The 19,452-nt window shown below is 47.4% G+C and overlaps 2 protein-coding genes across 2 annotated transcripts in view; one reads left to right on the top strand and one right to left on the bottom strand.

Annotated features, from left to right (window-relative positions):
* Positions 1–17,235, top strand: part of LOC134395654 (zinc finger protein 585A-like) — a 37,863-nt gene extending 20,628 nt beyond the window's left edge. Inside the window, exons 9-13 of the mRNA XM_063121817.1 lie at positions 114–269; positions 5,777–7,987; positions 13,670–13,722; positions 15,283–15,355; positions 16,936–17,235. Of these exons, the coding sequence (XP_062977887.1) occupies positions 114–269; positions 5,777–7,987; positions 13,670–13,722; positions 15,283–15,327 (2,465 nt within the window). The 3' untranslated portion in view covers positions 15,328–15,355; positions 16,936–17,235. The remainder of the gene's footprint in view (positions 1–113; positions 270–5,776; positions 7,988–13,669; positions 13,723–15,282; positions 15,356–16,935) is intronic.
* On the bottom strand, positions 2,429–3,193 carry LOC134396971 (CD82 antigen-like). The gene has a single exon (XM_063123586.1). It carries the CDS (start codon positions 3,191–3,193, stop codon positions 2,429–2,431), a length of 765 nt encoding a protein of 254 aa, XP_062979656.1.
* Positions 17,236–19,452: the final 2,217 nt, after the last annotated feature.

The following is a 19,452-nucleotide window of genomic DNA, read 5'->3' as shown; positions in this document are numbered from 1 at the left end:
GTAAATTTTGCTCTGAGGTTTCATCTCTCTCTCTCTCTCTCTCTTTCTCTCTCTCTTTCTCTCTCTCTCTCTCTCACACACACACACACACACCCCTTTGGTTATTCCGGCAGCCGACGTGTGGCCGAGCGAAGACGAAGGGGAGCCGTATGGAGCATCATGGGAAGGAAGCAAAGTGGGGGAAGCCGAAGAGAATTCTGGGAATCCGGATGGAACCAGGATGCAAGAGGGAAGCGAAGCAGCGGGGAAGAAGGTCAAGACACTGGCAGGTAGCTTCCACTCTTGTGGCCAGACAGTTTATTGTGTTAGAGGACTGTTCCCATGCGGGGACTGTGGAAAAATTAGCTCAACTCTTCTGGAGGGCACCCGTTTGGGGCAGGCTGTTTTATTTTCTTGGAGTTAGAGCGGCCCCTTGAAGTGCTGGTGAGGTTTTCCAGGCCCCTGTCTATATGACAATGGGATTGCTCCTCATTGAATATAAACCCGAATTTTCGTTGATTTGAATCTAGGTAAAGAGCATCACATTGCAGCAGCCATTGCGATTTATCTCCTGAATTTTTTTTTTTGTAGTGCAGTTATTAATGCGCACATACTATGATACAGAGGAGAGACGAGGGAAGCTATAAATTTTATATGCGGAGATATAAAATTCATAGCAGAGACAAATCTGGAGGGGGCCTGAATGCAGAGTACGCAGCCCATCAGGGCTGCATGGGATTAAAGACCATGCATACCTTTCTGCGTGTGCAGAATGCCTCCCTTCACCAACAGTTCACTACGGCTGAGCTCCTGCAGAGCTGTGATAATGGGGTGATGGTCGTCGTCGTCGTCATTCCCCCCCCCACCCCCGAAAACATAGAGCTGAGACACAGTGAGGCTGGTTTTAAAGGTTAGCCAGGTTCATATGGGGAAACCTGTCCTGGTTTTGCTGTCGTTATTTTGAAGCAACTATTCTAACGGTTGCAATATGCCCTCTTAAACCTTAATGTGCACGGCTTCCATTTCGAAGACGTTTCCAACGAAATAAAAAGGAGAAATGCAGAAGCGCGGAACTGAATCCATGAGCACAAGAGCCATAGCAGCAACAGCTGAGCAATGCAACGTCTTCTCCGTTTGAAGCGCAAGAGGAGAATATAAAACCCTCTTTACAATCAACTCGAAAAGGATGCATCAGGCAGGGGTAAATAAGAGCACCCTAGGTGGAGATCCTCAGCCTGCGGGCTAAATCCAGTCCTTTAGGAGTTCCCCAGATGACCACACCCCCATTCCCCCAAGTGCCCAGTTGTAAGGCTTTCCCCAACATTTGTGCAGTTTTTTCCCCATTCTAAAAGGTTGAAATGCCACTCCCTTCTATCTCCCATCTCTGTTTCTCACTGGTTGAGTTCACACAACAAGGTAACCCTCACTCAGGGGTGGTTGTTGAACTGTGGGCTGTTTGTTGAACCATGGGTTAGGTTGTTGTCTGAACCCGGGGGGTTTTTCCCGCAGGGTGGTTTGTTGAACCATGCAGTGTGACTTATTTTTCTCGAGCAAGCTACCTTGAGAACTGATGGTTTGTTGTCCAGGGGAGTTTAAAAGCCACACTGCACAGTTGACAACCCAACCTGTGGAAAATGTCCTGGGTTCAGACAACACGATAACCCACGGTTTGAAAACAACCCACGCTCAACCACTGAGTGTGGGTTAGCGTGTTGTGTGAACAGTCCCAGATTTCTTTCTCTCGATTCACATGCTGCAGGCTACCAGGGAAAGGACATCTAGCTCTTGCCAGGAGCAGAACTGATCGCCTCTAGAGGGCTTTTGAAATCAACCTGAGAGTTGCATGCAGCCCTAAGATGGCAGACTGACCCCCCCTGGTCTAGGCCAATCCTCAATCCGATTGGTATTACCAAAGATTGAGCAGCGAGTGAAAAGGGTGGGTTGTGGGGTTTTTTAAGTAGAGCAGAAAATACAGCAAACTGTGCGAGAACAGATTCAGGCAAACATTCAGCAGATTAATGGCAGTGTAGTTAAGAAAGGGAGATCAGCCAATGACAAAAATGGTAACAACGTGCATATTTAAAAGAACGAGACCAAACCACCAGCTGTAGCCAACGCCCCCCAAATTCTTCTGGATTGAATAGAATACAAGGGTGAAATACACAGCACAAGGGGTTACGGACACAGCACAAAGTTGTCAAAGAGGGTCATTCTAAGCCCCACCGCAATGTGAAGACAAAGAAGGAAAATAATGTCTCCAGGCAGCGCACGAGTCGAGGACTGAAATGGCTTGCGTTGCAGGAGAACAGTCAAGAAAGAAGTTGGGGCAACCCAAAGCCTTGATCCCCGAACGCCCCCTTCCCCCGTGGGACCGGAGTGAAAGACAGTCCTGGGTCTGAGGAAAGAAATCTCCCCCTTTGGTCTGGGGCAGCCCCCAAGGCCAGTGGTGTCACCCTGCCAGCGTTTTGCTCTTGCAGATGCAGATGGAGAACAGCATTCCCAGTATCTCGGTGATGGCCACCCCTAGGCAGACGGCGAGAATGCTGTCCAGTTTCTCCTGCATCCATTTCCGCATCATTTGCTGGCACCCTTGCGTCGTAACTGGCCACTCGTCGTCGGCCACACTGCCGGAAGCGGTGTCCAAAGGGCAGAAGCCCACGGGGATCTGGGAGACGTTACTGCAAGAGCACGGATAGAACTTCCAGTTGTTTTCCCGTAGGACTGTGTTGTTTTTCCAGTTTTCCGGCCCGGTCCAGCCGCAGCAAGACAGACGGGTCTGGATGAAGTCCCATGCGATCTCCGCGGTCTGGTTGGTTTCATCGATGGGGTTGTAATGATGGAGGACGTCGCTGACTCTCTTGGCCATCATTGCGTGGAGCTCGTTCCCTTGGAGGTAGAGGAGCAGGCCGGCGGAGATTTGGGCCGCGAGGATGAGTAAGAGGCAGGTGATATACAGGCCCAAAAGGCATTGGATGCCGTAAAAGGCGCCAACGCAGCCCAGGAACCCCATCATCATGGTGATGGCCCCGACCACGATGATGAGGTACACGCTGGCCGTGAAGGAGGGCGGCGAAGCCTGCCGAAAGAATATAAAGGTGTACTTGTCGAACAAGATCCATAGCCCAGCAGCCAGCACCAGAGCGCCCAAGATGATGAAGAGGTGGTTGAAGAAGACAAAGAAGTACATTGTGACTTTCAGGCAGCAGTGCCCCATTCTCCTGTTTAGCAGAACCTTCTGTTTCTTTTCAGAACTTAGAACGTTCCGTTTAGAAGGAGGGAAGCCCCCCCACCCCCACCCACACGATAGAACACCTGTGCAGTCTCTCCAGGATAGAGAGTGGATAAACCCTAGAGCGGCCGCCCTGGAGCTTATAGCATTTTCTCTTATGGCCTGTATAGGTCACTCTAGGCTAAGCCCATCTCTATGGTCTAGAGTGGACAGCAATTTTTTTCTTATGACCTGTATAGGTCACTCGAGACCATGCCCATCTCTATAGTCTAGAGCTGACAGCATTTTTGTAGGAGCTACATAGGTCACTCTTGACCATGCCCATCTCTATGGTCTAGAGCAGACAGCATTTTTGTAGGAGCTATATAGGTCACTCTTGACCATGCCCATCTCTATGGTCTAGAGCAGACAGCATTTTTTTCCTTATGGCCTGCATAGGTCACTCGAGACCATGCCCATCTCTATGGTCTAGAGTGGACAGCATTTTTTTCTTATGTCCTGTATAGGTCACTCGAGACCATGCCCATCTCTATGGTCTAGAGTGGACAGCATTTTTTTCTTATGTCCTGTATAGGTCACTCGAGACCATGCCCATCTCTATGGTCTAGGGTGGACAGCATTTTTTTCTTATGTCCTGTATAGGTCACTCGAGACCATGCCCATCTCTATGGTCTAGAGTGGACAGCATTTTTTTCTTATGTCCTGTATAGGTCACTCGAGACCATGCCCATCTCTATGGTCTAGAGGTAACTGCATTTTTTTAGGAACTATACAGGTCATTCTAGACCTTGCCCATCTCTATGGTCTAGAGCTGACAGCATTTTTAGGAACTATATAGGTCACTCTAGACCATGCCCATCTCTATGGTCTAGAGCTGACAGCATTTTTTTTAGGAACTATATAGGTCACTCATCTCTGTGGTCTAGAGCTGACTGCATTTTTTTCCCTTATGGCCTGTATAGGTCACTCTAGACCACTCTCATCTCTATGGTCTTTCTCTTTCTATGTGTATTGGGGTGGGGGGCGTTAAATATAGTGGGGTGTTCAGAAATGGTATTCTTCCTCCCCACCCACCCCATTCTATCACCTCGGTTCTTTTAAATGGAATATCTCTCAAGGCTTTTCAGCACTTAAAAAAAAACTTGTGGATTGCTTTCTTCAATCTGCTGTGGTTATGTGATTTTGGGCATGACTGTCTGCATGTTCAGGGTTCCCAGCATTGCTGGGAGCTTTAGGACTTATTTTCTGTCTAAACAGGCACAGGATTGTGCCCTTTATTTCTGTCCGCTGTCCTTCCAACGACAGGCAAAGAGATTTCCATTCAAGTGGGACTTTGGCATGTAATCCAGTCTCTTGGGTTGGATGGCTGTTTTTTATTTTGTGTTTTTTTTTCTACTGCATTTTTCATGTATTTGTTTAATTATTATTATAACCAAGGGTTTTGTGTGTGTGTTTTTAGTTCCTACAATTGTTATCCAACTTGAGCACCATTTTCTTGGTGGAAAAGTACAAATCAAACAAATAAATATTTGATATTTTAATTGTGTAAACTACTCTGGAAGCCATTTTCAGTCAAGTATGGCATGTCAATATTTTCAATCAATAACACAGAATTAACCTCACTTGTAGCATGAATTAATTCACCATTTTTTTAAAAAAAAAATACACGTGAGGTAAAACTAATTGTTTTTGAAGCAGAAGTCATGGGGGTTGTTTTTTTTGGTTGTTGTTGTTGTTTTGCTGATTCCTACAAGTGTGCTAGAAAATGTTTTCCCTCCTGTAAGGGCCAGCACAAGCCATTCCACATCCCAAGATGAGGCAAAAAATAGCCTAAGTCAATATGTGTGAAACGCAGGGCAACCAAGTGAACCGCCCAGAGAGTTTTGGCTATTGGGCAGTATAAAAATGTAATAAATAAATAAATAATAATAATAATTAATAATGATTTGACACCTGACGAGGAAAATCTCTTGAAGGCAGTAAAAACGACAATGATAATACATTAAATAATCCAGAAATTGCTGCCCTTTCAGTACTCCTAGAATCAGCTACCAGAAGTGAGCACCTCGCTCTGCCTCACATCGTTTGGCAGCGGCTCACAGAGAAGGACCCCTGAGGATGACCTTAGGGTCCGGGCAGGTACATAAGGATTTCTTAACACTGAACTGGATCAACCCTTAGTCTGATTTGGCATGGCTCTTAAGTCCTCATCTTTTAATATCTGCACAGTTCTTTGAAAATTGAATGTAGGTGCTTTATAAGTGAACAATTTCTCCAAGTGCTGTTGCATACATTATCGAAGAAGCAGCAGACAATATACAAGAACGGGATATCAGTAGGCTTGCAGAAGTACCAAAAACATCTTTATTTCCCTCCTCCCCGGTGGGAGCAGAATCCCCAAATAAGAACTGAGGATGCTAAGAGGGTGAAGAATGCTAACTGTTGGGAAAGGGGGCAGGAGGAAAAAACAGGGGGAAAGAGGAAAATGGAATGGAGGATCTGAACAGGAGGGTTCTACCTTGAAGTAGTTTGCTGCAGGTCTGACTGATAATTCTGTTTTTTTTCCAGCCGAGAATGACCAAGCACAGGGAAAAGAAGCTGAGAGTCGGTTGGCCACACCTGAGCCAGAAAAAAGGGCAACTTTGGGGGAAATGAGAGGGGACTCTCTCCATAGTCCTAAGATGGAAGAGACATCCAGAAGCCTGCAAGGTGCAGAAAATCCCCAGGAAACTCCTCAAGGGACCCCAGCCAAAGAGAATCCATATAAATGCATCCACTGTGGGGAAAGTTTCCATAAGCGGTCTCAGCTGGTTATACATGAAAGGGACCATGCTGGAGAGAAACCGTACAGTTGCTCCCAGTGCAGCCAGTGTTTCTCTTCCTGCCCCGATCTTCTTAGCCATGAAGCAACCCACACGGGAGAGAAACCGTACCAGTGCTCGGAGTGTGGGAAAAGCTTCCGGGAGAAAGCGTACCTCATCCAACACCGGAGAATCCACACAGGGGAGAGGCCATACGCGTGCTCCGAGTGCGGGAAAAGCTTCTTCCGTCGAGGGTCTCTCATTCTGCACGAGAGGATGCACACGGGCGAGAAGCTGTACAGGTGCCCGGATTGCGGGAAAACCTTCAACCGGAAGCCGCACCTTGCCGTCCACCGGAGGGTTCACACGGGGGAGAAACCGTACGAATGCTCAGACTGCGGGAAGAACTTCAGTGTGAAATCTGCGCTGAACGTGCACATGAGAACTCATTCTGAAGAGAAGCCCTTCCAGTGCTCTGAGTGTGGGAAGAGCTTCCGCGAGAAAGGCACCCTCAACATACATAAGCAGAGCCACACGGCGGAGAAACCGTATCAGTGTGCCGAGTGTGGGAAATGTTTCCGTTACACAGCTTCGTTCAGGAGGCACAAGAAGACCCACGCGGTGGGACCCATCCAAAAATCCTACGAGTGCCCTGAGTGCGGGAAAAGCTTCGGCCGTAAGGACTACCTTATCACGCACCGGAGAATTCACACGGGAGAGAAGCCTTATATGTGCTCGGTGTGCGGAAAGAGCTTCAATCACGGCGCGACCCTCGTCACGCATAAGAGGACCCACACGGGCGAGAAGCCTTACGAGTGCTCCGAGTGCGAGAAAAGCTTCAAGCAGATTTCGGGCCTTATCACCCACCGGAGGACCCACACGGGAGAGAAACCGTATGAATGTCCCGAGTGTGGGAAACGCTTCATCCTGAAATCGTACCTTGATGTGCACAAGAGAATCCACACTGGAGAGAGGCCTTATCAGTGCTCGCACTGTGGGAAAGGCTTCTCATGCTCCTCTTACCTTTTGAGGCATGAGAAAACCCACACTGGTGAGCGATCACACACGTGCGCTGACTGCGGCCAGAGCTTCCACTGGAAACGTTCCCTGATCATGCACATGAGGAAACACACAGGGGAGCAGAACCTACACGAGTGTACGATCTGTGGCAAAAACTTCAGCTGGTCCTCGGCCCTGAATGTCCACATGAAGACCCACACGGGGGAGAAACCGTACGAGTGCCCCGAGTGCGGGAAGAGCTTCAGCAGCAAATGGATCCTCATTCAGCACCAGAGGATCCACACGGGCGAGAAACCCCATGAGTGCCCCGAGTGCGGGAAAAGCTTCCATGCGAAATCGTCCCTCCTCGCGCACCAGCGGACCCACACGGGTGAGAAGCCGCACGAGTGCCCCGAGTGCGGGAAAAGCTACAGCGTGAAAGCCAACTTCGTGGCGCACCAGCGGACCCACACGGGCGAGAAGCCGTACGAGTGCCCCGAGTGTGGGAAAAGCTTCTATAAGAAAGACCGCCTGATGACGCACAAGAGGACCCACACGGGGGAGAAGCCATACCAGTGCTTGGAGTGCGGGAAAGGGTTCAATTGGAAGGTCGGCCTGATCAACCACATGAGGATCCACACCGGCGAGAAGCCGTACGCCTGTGCCGAGTGCGGGAAGTGTTTCCATAAAAAAGACCACCTTGCTCGGCATGAGATCATCCACACGGGAGAGAAGCCGTATGCCTGCTTCGACTGCGGTAAAAAGTTTAACCAAAAAGTTGCCCTCCTCGTGCACAGCAGGACTCACACGGGAGAGAAGCCGTATAAATGCTCGGAATGTGGGAAAAGCTTCAGCTGGAAAAAATCCCTGGTCACCCACAAGGCGGCCCACACGGGAAAGAAGCCCTATCAGTGCTCCGAGTGTACGGAAAGCTTCAGTAGGCGATCCCAGCTTGCAGAACATGAAAGGACCCACACAGGTGAGACGCTATGTGGAAAGCTCGCGTAAGAAACAGGGCAGATTTTTCTGTATTTATTCCGGGGCCTACAAGGCCATCGAGTCCAACCCCCTGCTCAATGCAGGAATCCACCCTAAAGCATCCCTGACAGATGGTTGTCCAGCTGCCTCTTGAAGGCCTCCAGGGACCAACAAAGCAGGACATGGTGCAACAGTACCCTCCCACCCATGTTCCCCAGCAACTGGTGCACACAGGCTTATTGCCTCGAATACTGGAGATAGTACACAACCATCAGGGCTAGTAGCCATTGATAGCCTTTGCCTCCAGGAATTTATCCAATCCCCTTTGAAAGCCATCCAGATTGGTGGCCATCGCTACATCTTAGAAGCATAGAATAGCAGAGTTGGAAGGGCCATCGAGTCCAACTCCCTGCTCAATGCAGGAATCTGCCTTAAAGCATCCCTGACAGATGGTTGTCCAGCTGCCTCTTGAAGGCCTCTAGTGTGGGAGAGCCCACAACCTCCCTAGGTAACTGATTCCACCGTCGCACTGCTCTAACAGTCAGGAAGTTTTTCCTGATGTCCAGCCGGAATCTGGCTTCCTTTAACTTGAGCCCGTTATTCCGTGTCCTGCACTCTGGGAGGATCGAGAAGAGATCCTGGCCCTCCTCTGTGTGACAACCTTTCAAGTATTTGAAGAGTGCTCTCATGTCTCCCCTCAATCTTCTCTTCTCCAGTCAATCAATCCAAAGTTTATTGTACTAGCCAAAGGCCATGACAAATCCATCAAAAGAAAGCATCCATACATATATACGGTAATAGAAATAGCTTGAAAATACACAGATAACTTGAAATTGACCATAACTAAAACTCAGCTTTCACTCAGCAGTCTGATTTTCCATGGCAGTTTATGGCAATTTTGTCTAATTCCCTCTTCCTCCTCTTTTTTGCTGCCAGTGCAAACAAAACCATTTTATGTGCCACATAACTGTTGGTATCACTCATCATCATCATCATCATCATCATCATCATCATCATAGTTACCTGCCTCTCCCTCTGGATCGAGGCGGGGTACAACACAAATGCAAACACCATAAAATACATATAACTAATTAAAACATTTAAAACTAATACGTTATTAAAAGCAGCACATTATTAAAAAGGCCTCTTAAAAAAGAACTGTCTCCATGTGTTAACAAGGGTTTCAGGAATCTCTCTCTTGGGTCCCTCATTATTACATTTAGATCTTGCCTTTTTTTCCCCCCTCTGGCAAAGGACCCAAAGGTCCTCCACCTCTCCCATTTTGTCTTCACAACAACCCTGCGAGGTAGGCGAGGCTGAGAGTCTGTGACCGGCTCAAAGCTACCCATTGAGCTTCCATGGCTGAGTGGGGATTAGAACCCGGATCTCCCGAGTCCCAGTCCAACACTCTAGCCACTACGCCACACTGGCTCACCCGCATTTGGGAAAAGGCCGTAGCTCAGTGGGAGAGCACCCGCCTGTTGGGTTGTGTTTAAACTCTTTCCTCACCTGAGGGGAAGGAGTCAGCGGATTCAAGCTTACTCCCTCACACTGCTGTAAAGATAAGTTCTTACACCAAGTAGGTTAATAGGAGTATAGCTTTACTTTTTCAGCATTGGCAATAGAACAACATACAATTCATTTCATTGCATATTCAGATTGCATTCTTCTTCCTTTCTTTGGGAACTTTTAAACAATCTTTCCTACCAGCAATTAGTCTCTGGGAGTTTCAGTTTTCAGACCTTTTGCTTTGAAGCTTTCCTCCCGTGCCAGCCAAACAATGTGGTATCAGCAACCTTGCTTCCAACTCCTTTTCTGCAGCAATGTTCCTTTCGTCAATTCTTTTCATAGAATCATAGAATAGCAGAGTTGGAAGGGGCCTACAAAGCCATTGAGTCCAACCCCCTGCTCAATGCAGGAATCCACCCTAAAGCATCCCCGACAGATGCTTGTCCAGCTGCCTCTTGAAGGCCTCTAGTGTGGGAGAGCCCACAACCTCCCTAGGTAACTGGTTCCATTGTTGCACTGCTCTAACAGTCAGGAAGTTTTTCCTGATGTCCAGCTGGAATCTGGCTTCCTTTAACTTGAGCCCGTTGTTCCGTGTCCTGCACTCTGGGAGGATCGAGAAGAGATCCTGGCCCTCCTCTGTGTGACAACCTTTCAAGTATTTGATGAGTGCTCTCATGTCTCCCCTCAATCCTCTCTTCTCCAGGCTAAACATAGAATCATAGAATCATAGAATAGCAGAGTTGGAAGGGGCCTACAAGGCCATCAAGTCCAACCCCCTGCTCAATGCAGGAATCCACCCTAAAGTATCCCTGACAGATGGCTGTCCAGCTGCCTCTTGAAGGCCTCTAGTGTGGGAGAGCCCACAACCTCCCTAGGTAACTGGTTCCATTGTCGTACTGCTCTAACAGTCAGGAAGCTTTTCCTGATGTCCAGCTGGAATCTGGCTTCCTGTCACTTGAGCCCGTTATTCCGTGTCCTGCGCTCTGGGAGGATCGAGAAGAGATCCTGGCCCTCCTCTGTGTGACAACCTGTCAAGTATTTGAAGGGTGCTATCCTTCTTCCAACTGAACCCTTTTCCTCCTTCCGACCACCTCCTACCAACTGTTTAAGACCCTCCCTTTTAAAACTGTTAGCAAACTGACATCAATTAACTCAGGTGTTTCTTGCCTTCATTACAGACACCTGCCTAATTTGCTGCTGCGTTTCTCCACTTTCAATCTTTAACTACACCCATTCTTTGTAAAATATACATTTGATTATTTACACAATTTCAAAATATCAACACCGCCTTGCATGCAAAAGGCCCCAGGTTCAGTCTCTGTCATCTCCAGTTAAAAGGGTCTCAGGACATAAGAAGAGTAAAAATCAATATATTATTAATGTATTAGTTGTATATGTTTTAATCAATTATATGTATTTGATGGTGTTTGCATTTGTGTTGTGCTCTGCCTTGATCCAGAGGGAGAGACGGGTAACAAATTATTATTATTATTATTATTATTATTATTATTATTATTATTATTAGTATCCTGCCTTTTGCCCAATGCTGGGCCTCAAGGCGGCCTTACGAAGTTTAAAATATACATGGGGGGGGGGGGGAACAAAACCATAAACATTTAAAATACACAACAAAATTATAAGACATTAACATAGATGGAGGGCCAGGTTATTCTCCAAAGGCCTGCTGGAACAAAAAAGTTTTAGCCTGCTTCCAAATGCCCATCATGGAGGGATGATGATGATGATGCTAAGAAGTGCCTTGCTAGATCAGACCGAGGGTCTATCTAGTCCAGCTTTTTTCAACCTGGGGCGCTCCAGATGTGTTGGACTACAACTCCCAGAATGCCCCAGCCAGCTGGCTGGGGCATTCTGGGAGGTGCAGTCCAACACATCTGGAGCGCCCCAGGTTGAGGAAGGCTGATCTAGTCGAACATTTTGTTCATACAGTGGCTAAACAGCTGTCAACCAGGAACCCACAAGCAGGACTTGAGTGCAAGAGCACCCACACACACACACACACACATGTTCCCAGCAACTGGTGTACATAGACGTACTGCCTCCGATCCTGGAGGTGGCATGTAACCATCAGGACTAGTCGCCGTTGATAGCCTTCGTTTCCATGAATTGGTCTAACCCTGTTTTAAAGCCATCCAAATTGCTGGCTGTCGCTACATCTTGTGGAAGGGAGTTCCATAGTTTAGCTCTGTGCTGTGTGATTAAGCGCTTCCTAAATCTTCCACCAGTCAGCTTCAAGGGTTGACCCCTTTGGATTCCAGGATTGTGGGAGAGGGAGAAAAATGTCTCCCCGACCACTTTCTCAACACCATGCATAATTTCTTACCCCTCTGTCGTTTCTCGCGATGTTGATGAATTGTATGAACTTTGTTGCTTGGTGAAATCCTGGAGAGAGAGAGAGAGAGAGAGAGAGAGAGAGAGAATGCTTTTCTTTTAGAGATGATGCACATATGTCTCAGCAGACACCGGCTCTGTTCAGACAAGACGTTTCTCAACGGTGGTTTTAGAACTCCACGGTGGAGTTTTTACACCACCGTTGAGAAATGTGTTGTCTGGAGGGAAAACTCCACACAAGAGTGGGTTTTTTTTTTTGGAATACACTCCACGCAGAATATCCACGCTGTGCAGAGGAGAGTTCCTGCACAACCGTTGTGTGGAGGGCTCTGTCGAGTTTTCCATTGCGTTGACTTTTCCCACTGGCTACAGAGTTCCCTGGCAAGAGTGGCAAAAGGAGGGAGTGCTGCTCTAGGAGGGCCTTTGGCATTGGTTTCTCACAGCAGTTTCTCCTCCATTGGGAGGACAGGGGGAGGAGAGAGGGCGGAGGAACTGTCAATCAAATGTCGCGTTGCCTTTTACTCAACTCCACAGTCACACAGCAGTGGAGTTAGTACATGTTGGGGGTGTGTGCAGCCCCTAGAAACTCAACCTCGCTCTCCTTTATTCCTCATATTGAGGCAGTAGCTAAATCTTGTCGATTTTTCCTGTATAATATTGCCAGGATTCGATCATTTTTGTCTGTCTCTTCCGCCAAGACGCTTGTTCATGCGCTGGTTATTTCACGGTTGGACTACTGCAACCTTCTTCTCTCTGGCCTTCCTTCTTCTCACATCAGTCCGTTGGTTTCTGTTCACCACTCTGCCGCAAAGATCATCTTCTTGGCTCGCCGCTCTGACCATGTTACTCCGCTTCTGAAATCTCTTCATTGGCTTCCAATTCACTTCAGAATCCAATATAAACTTCTCCTGTTGACCTACAAAGCTTTTCACGGTCTAGCTCCTTCCTATCTCTCCTCTCTCATCTCACACTATTGCCCCGCTCGTGCTCTTCGCTCCTCTGATGCCATGTTTCTCGCCTGCCCAAGGGCGTCTACTTCCCTTGCTCGGCTCCGTCCATTTTCTTCTGCTGCCCTTTACGCCTGGAACGCTCTTCCAGAACATTTGAGAACTACAAGTTCATTCGCAGCTTTTAAAGCTCAGCTAAAAACTTTTCTTTTTCCTAAAGCTTTTAAAACTTGATGTTGTGCAGACTTTATACTGTTAGTTTTACCCTACCCTGTGCCTGTTTGCATTCTCTTCCCCTCCTTATTGTTTTACTATGATTTTATTAGATTGTAAGCCTATGCGGCAGGGTCTTGCTATTTACTGTTTTACTCTGTACAACACCATGTACATTGATGGCGCTCAATAAATAAATAATAATAATAATAATAATAATAACCATTGAGTGGAGTTTTCACACTGAGTTGACTTGCATGTTGTCTGAACTGAGCCATTGTCTTAGAAGACACGTTCTCTTATAACCCCCCCCTCCTCTGTCAGTGTTTCCTGATAGGCTTCCCTGGAAGTGCTAGCGCACACGAGCAGAGACATTGGGCTACCATTTTAATTTCCCTCAATACCCTGGAATGGAGTTACTCCAGGTCAGGAAAGGTTGCACCAAGTCCAAGAGATCAGTGGCACGGTTAAGCAGTGTCAAGGAAACTCTTAGAGAAAGGAAGGCTTCCTTCAGAAAACGTAAATCTTTGCTCAAACAGGGAATTCAAATTGGAACGCAGGTTTCTCAGAAAAGCAATCTGGGACTTAACTTTTGAGTAGACATGCGCTCCTTCCACAGCCTTTAAACTAAAAATACGTCCGCCGTATTATTTTCTACCTTTCAGGTTTTGTTGCTGGCACTTCAGAACTCTCTGTGGAAGAAATCAGCACGGCCGTGGTAAGGAAGAAATCGTCCGCTTTTGCTTTACCTAGAGAAATGTTAGCACAGGGTGATATGTTTTCTTCCATAATGTGTAAAAGTACGAGGCCCAGGGTCTCCCTCGGCTCTCCGTCAGGCTCTCTGCCCCTCCTGATTTTGATTTTATTCCTTAATTATTTTAATTGCACTTAAAAAAAACATGAAAAACTGGGCGGCTGGCTTTAAAAGTGTGGTTTTGGAGCTCAGACTCTGCTTTTATTAAGTCCTTGGGCAAGTTTACTCTTTCTTTAGTCTCTTTGCCTTCTAGGAAATGGGTGTTTTGTGGCTGGCCATGCCCACCAAAAGAGTTAGCGGCCTAACCGTGGCTTAATGTGTTGTCTGGCCCAGTATCTACCATGGCTGTCCTTGTGCGAAGAATCTCTTTCTTCGCCTCAGTGTTCCTAATCTGTAAAATGGGCGCATTCATTGTCTGGGAGCAGCCCTATTCCTTTAGTGAATTGGATGTAGATTTCTATTTTTATATATAGTAGATGGCTCATTGGATACAGTAGCTAATTGACTTCCCTGCTGCTTCAAATGCGCCCCCTTAATTTGCATCTGGCTGTGATCCTAGGCTTTGGGGGTCCTAGGAAAAAAGAAAATCAATCCCATAACACCGAAATCTGCCCCAAAGCACTTACAATTTAAAACACACATGGAGAAAACCATAGAGGGAGAAGGAGGATGCCGGCAAATGCGTTCTTAAAATTTATTATACTTCTCTCTTGCGTTTTTCCCCATGATGGAACAAAAGGCAGCACACGCAGAGTTGTCAGGGGGCTCAGCCACTCTGGCACTGCTCCTGCTTAGCTTTGGCAAGGTTGCTGTAGACCAGCTTCAAGTAGTGGCCCTCCGCATCTTGTCAGATTGCATCTCCCATCAGCCCCAGCCAGTATAGCCAATCTTGCTGATGGATAGTTGACGGATCAACCAGGATGATCAGGGGTCTGGAAACAAAGCCCTATGAAGAGAGACTGAAAGAATTGGGCATGTTTAGCCTGGAGAAGAGAAGATTGAGGGGAGACATGATAGCACTCTTCAAATACTTGAAAGGTTGTCACACAGAGGAGGGCCAGGATCTCTTCTCGATCCTCCTAGAGTGCAGGACACGGAATAACGGGCTCAAGTTACAGGAAGCCAGATTCCAGCTGGACATCAGGAAAAACTTCCTGACTGTTAGAGCAGTACAACAATGGAACCAGTTCCCTAGGGAGGTTGTGGGCTCTCCCACCCTAGAGGCCTTCAAGAGGCAGCTGGACAACCATCTGTCAGGGATGCTTTAGGGTGGATTCCTGCATTGAGCAGGGGGTTGGACTCGATGGCCTTAGAGGCCCCTTCCAATTCTGCTGTTCTATGATTCTATGATGGCAGATCCTGGATCCAATCCACGGGACGCTCACGGAGTTATCCAATTCTGGCGTCCTGTTTATAGCAGGCCCATTTTTGGAGAAGTTAAGCTGCTTTTTCCTCTCCCCCCCCGCCCCCTTACCAGACGGTGTCAATGCGTGTGTTCTTACGCTATCCCTCTTCGTGTTCCAGATGAGCTTGGACTGCAATACAATTATTTTAACCACTGCTGTATAGCTTGGGATCATCCGAAAGCTGAACCGGGGTAAGGCGAGCGAGGGCCGGCATCTTGTAGCCATCCGAACGTGACAATGGGCCGGTCGCTCCTTTTCAGCGTCGCTTTCAACCTTCTCAGGGTCGTGATGAGGGTAAAATGGTAGACGACACACGAACACCCTGAATGCTACCCTGAATTCCTTGTAAGACGGGTGGGATGGAAGTGCAGTAAATGATCGTTTCCAGGCCTGAGTCAAAGGGCTGCTTGTTATGTTTAAGGGAGAAATCCTATGGTCTCTTAGACAATGGGCATGTCTACACCAGCTGGTCACATGGTCGGCCCTGAGCATCTAAATGCCGCACAGGGGATCCCGGGGTTAACCAGGGACGACCACTCGCTTTGCTCAGGATAACTGGGGCCGCAGTTTTCCCGAATTTTACCACGGTCCCAGGACAACCTCAAGGTCTGTGGACGGTGTGGCGCCCACTCTCAGGGGCGTCCCTTCTTCACTGCGAGGGGTGGGGCTCTGCCAGCTGGCACAGACCTTTGCGAGGGGGCTTTGGGGCCATCGGGGGGGGGGGGGTGAGGAGAAGAGTTGGTTTGCCACTGTTGCGATAGTTTTCTTTTTCTTTTCTTAATCTACTTTTGGGTACACAATCACGCCCTCTTTCCTCCCGGGACGTTACACTGGTGTTTGGACGCTGGGGGTGGGGGAGTCCCGGAAGCGGCAAAGCCAGGGATCCCCCCCATCCCAGAAAGCCCGTAGATATAGACCTGCCTAATGTCTGGGGGGTGGAGAGCATGGGATAGTTCGGATTCCTGGATCTGAGGTTGGAGACAGCGTTCCCAACTTCAACCCGGAAGTCCGCGCTCCCTGGCCCCTCCCTCTTGCAGAGAGAACCGCGATTGCCTCTCTGAGATTGCAAAGACAAGACCCGAGAAGGGGGCGTAGTGATGGATATAGCGAGGAGGAGATTGGGGAGGCCAGTTACGACGTATCCCACAGCCTACCAGCCCCCCAGCTAGATGGGCAAAAAAGCCCGTCTAGCCAAAATGCAGAGGAAAAGATCACTTCCACGCTCTGCTCTGCATTGGATGGCGAAAGCCTCCCGAGTTCAGAGGTTCACACTATTCTGATCGGACTGCTCTCTAAATCCCTGAACTTTCTGGGTCTAAGATAGTGTAAGAACCATCTCTCAACCTGCTGGTGCGCTCAAGATTAACACCACCAGCCCTGCTTGACGTCACTCCGCTGTCACCGGTGCTTCCTAAAATTAGCAAAACCCAAACCATTTTTTTTAAAAAAAAAAAACCTGCACGTTAAAGACAAATTTAGCGGACAAATTGATACAGGGCTCAAGATTTAGCTTTGCTTAGTGTAGAAAATGGATTTCCCAGGAGCAGAAAATGCATCTGTGTGGTTGTTTTTAAACTTGGGATTCAAATAGCTTGTGAATATTCCTCTCTTAGGGCTCCAGGTCTAGAACTTTTATCAACTTGTTTGTGGAAAGGATTTTTGTTGTTGTTGCAAGTCCTGCTTTTTGTAACCTGATAGGTCTGCAGGATTCTCTTTTTAGCAGATCTTTGCCAGGGCATTAATGTTTTTTGCTATTTTGGCTCCCCTGCAGGCTTTTGGAATCCAGCCGATTTGCCAGACCTGATTTTTAAAAAAAAGCTTTTTCATGAGCCGCTACAGCACAGCATCTTTAAACATTGTCAAGAACTCTGTGAAACTCATCCCTTTCAGGGTCTAGGTGACCTTTCAGCTGCTTCAAGGATAACTACAATTTCTCTTAAGATTATTTTTCCCTAGCAACCCTCCTCGTCTTCCAGTTAAAGTCGCCTTCCAAGCTGTAATGTTGAACCGTTGTCTTCGCTTGCATTTTCCGAAGGACATAGATCCGAATAAAATCCTTTTCTCGACTGCATGGAGCCTTCTGGTTTTGTTAAAATGATTCTCTTGGTTTCGCATATTGCCGAAATATTTGTTCTGTTTTGCACGGCCCATGTTTCTTAGCAGTGTAATTATTACTAGTTTAATTATTCTATAGAATGAATAGATTCTGCCAAATCTAGGTTGAAATCCTATACCTGTTTATGTAGGAGTAAGTCCCATTGAACCCAGTGGGACTTACTTCTGAGTAGACGTATATAAAATTGCACTGTTAGGGTCTTTAGTCGACGACCACGATTCTCATTTAGGCTGTCAGAGGTCTCGAGTTCGAATTCTACATGCTTTGTTGGCCAGCCACTTCGGTTTTGAGAATGTCATGGAGGTGGATGGGGTCAGTGGAATGTAAACATAACCAGCAACCAGATAGGATTTCTCTCAGTGTTGAAAAATTACATTACATTAACTTGACTTCAGTTGACTTCCTTGCCTAGAACACCACCCTAAATTAAACTCTGGATTTTCTGATACAAAGGCTACACTTCTGCACTGTGCCTGAACAAGAACCTTCACATTTCACTTCAGTCTGGAGACAGCTGTATCAGCTGGGCTTAATTATTTCCGAAATAGAAACCGGTTGTCAGTTCTCTATCCCAGAACCCCAAGACTGGGTCTAAATACAGACCTTGAAGCTGCAACATTGGGCTGAACTTTTTTGCTTTTCTTCTCTCCCCCCCCCCCCCCCCATCCTGTGTTTATGGAACATTCAGCCTGACGAAGAGTTCTGCAGAGCCTGAAAGCTTGCCCACTATTTTGTGGACGTTTTGGCTGATCTCTGTTGGGAGGTTTTGTCATAGAATAGCAGAGTTGGAAGGCGCCTCTAAGGCCACGGAGTCCAACCCCCCTGCTCAATGCAGGAATCCGCCTCTTCTTTTTAATTCCAATTTTCCAGGTTGTGTTTTGGGGTGGAGGGGAAGCTTGATAACGTTTTAAGATTTTTTTGAGAGGCTGTAAGAATTCCTGTGAGATTTGACTTTCCTTCACAATGTCCAGGCCTTTTCTCCTTCCTAACAATTGTCAGGTCCTTTTTCAAACTTATGAGGGAGAGATTCTTCTGCAACGTGGCAGTGGGGAGTCTGGGACCTTTCAGATGTTGTTGGACTCCAACTCCTATTATCCCTGACCATTGGCCATGTTAGATGGGGCTGATGGGTGTTGGAGTCCAACGACATCTGCAGAGCCACGTTTCCCCTCCTCTGCTGTAGATCTAATATGATGAAGTTCACTATGGGACCTTGCGCCCAGTTCTTACTTCTCAGTCTTGCCTACCTCACAGGGTTGTTGTGAGGATAAAGTGAGGGAAATCCATGTATTCCCATCCTGTCACTGGGCTGGGTTTAAAGTTTTGTTCTTGGTGTATAAAGCCCCAAACCACTTGGGATCAGAATACTTAAGAGTGCGCCTTCTCCCTTACCAGCCTGCCCTGGTCACTGAGCTCATCAGATAAGGTGTTCCTAGTGGTCCTGCATGGACTTAGGACCTGAGTGGAATCCACTTGAAGAGCCTTCAGTGTGGTGGCCCCCTTTCTACGGGAATCAAAAACGGGGAGAAAAGCACCTAGATCAGGTGGAGAAAAGAAGGAGAAGCAAGTTCTCAGGATGCTGAACTTTCTATTTGTAGGCTGAAGAGCCCAAAGTGTTTCGGACTGTATCTTTTCAAGGCCTTCAGCGGCTTGTAGGAAGATATCTGCAAAAATCTTATCAACAGAATGTCTTTCTCAGATTGTTAATAGTGACTGACAATGGGTATTAACAATCTGAGAGAGGCATTCTGTTGATAAGATTTTTGCAGACGTCTTCCTACAACCTCCTGAAGGCGGCCTTGGAAAGATACAGTCTGAAACGTGCCGGGCTCTTCAACCTACAAAAAGTTCAGCATCCTGAGAATTTGCTTCTCTTTTTTTCACTCCTTTCTACAGAACTCCCTGCCTCTTGATATCAGACAACATTGTTCCAGCCTACTGTGATTCTATGAAAATATCCTAGCTTTATAGATACACTGAAAGGGACTGAAGTGGACATAACTACACAGGAAAGGGGATGGTGATTGAGAACAGCAGCTCAGCATGCAACAGCAGCAACGGAAGCAGCCGGGGAGGTTCAACGTTGAAAATTATTCAGAACAGAACTGGAAGTAAAAATGCCAGGCGCTTCATGCTTTTAATAGAAAATTGATACCCGTGCTTGGAATACCG

Source organism: Elgaria multicarinata, chromosome 3 (assembly GCF_023053635.1).
Source record: "Elgaria multicarinata webbii isolate HBS135686 ecotype San Diego chromosome 3, rElgMul1.1.pri, whole genome shotgun sequence".
NCBI lineage: Eukaryota > Metazoa > Chordata > Lepidosauria > Squamata > Anguidae > Elgaria > Elgaria multicarinata.
The sequence above is the reverse complement of the archived record's forward strand: the minus strand, read 5'-3'. Positions and strand labels throughout refer to the sequence as shown.

Excerpts from the sequence above, each read along its gene's own strand:
- LOC134396971 (XM_063123586.1), bottom strand. The coding sequence starts at position 3,193 with ATGGGGCACTGCTGCCTGAAAGTCACAATGTACTTCTTTGTCTTCTTC.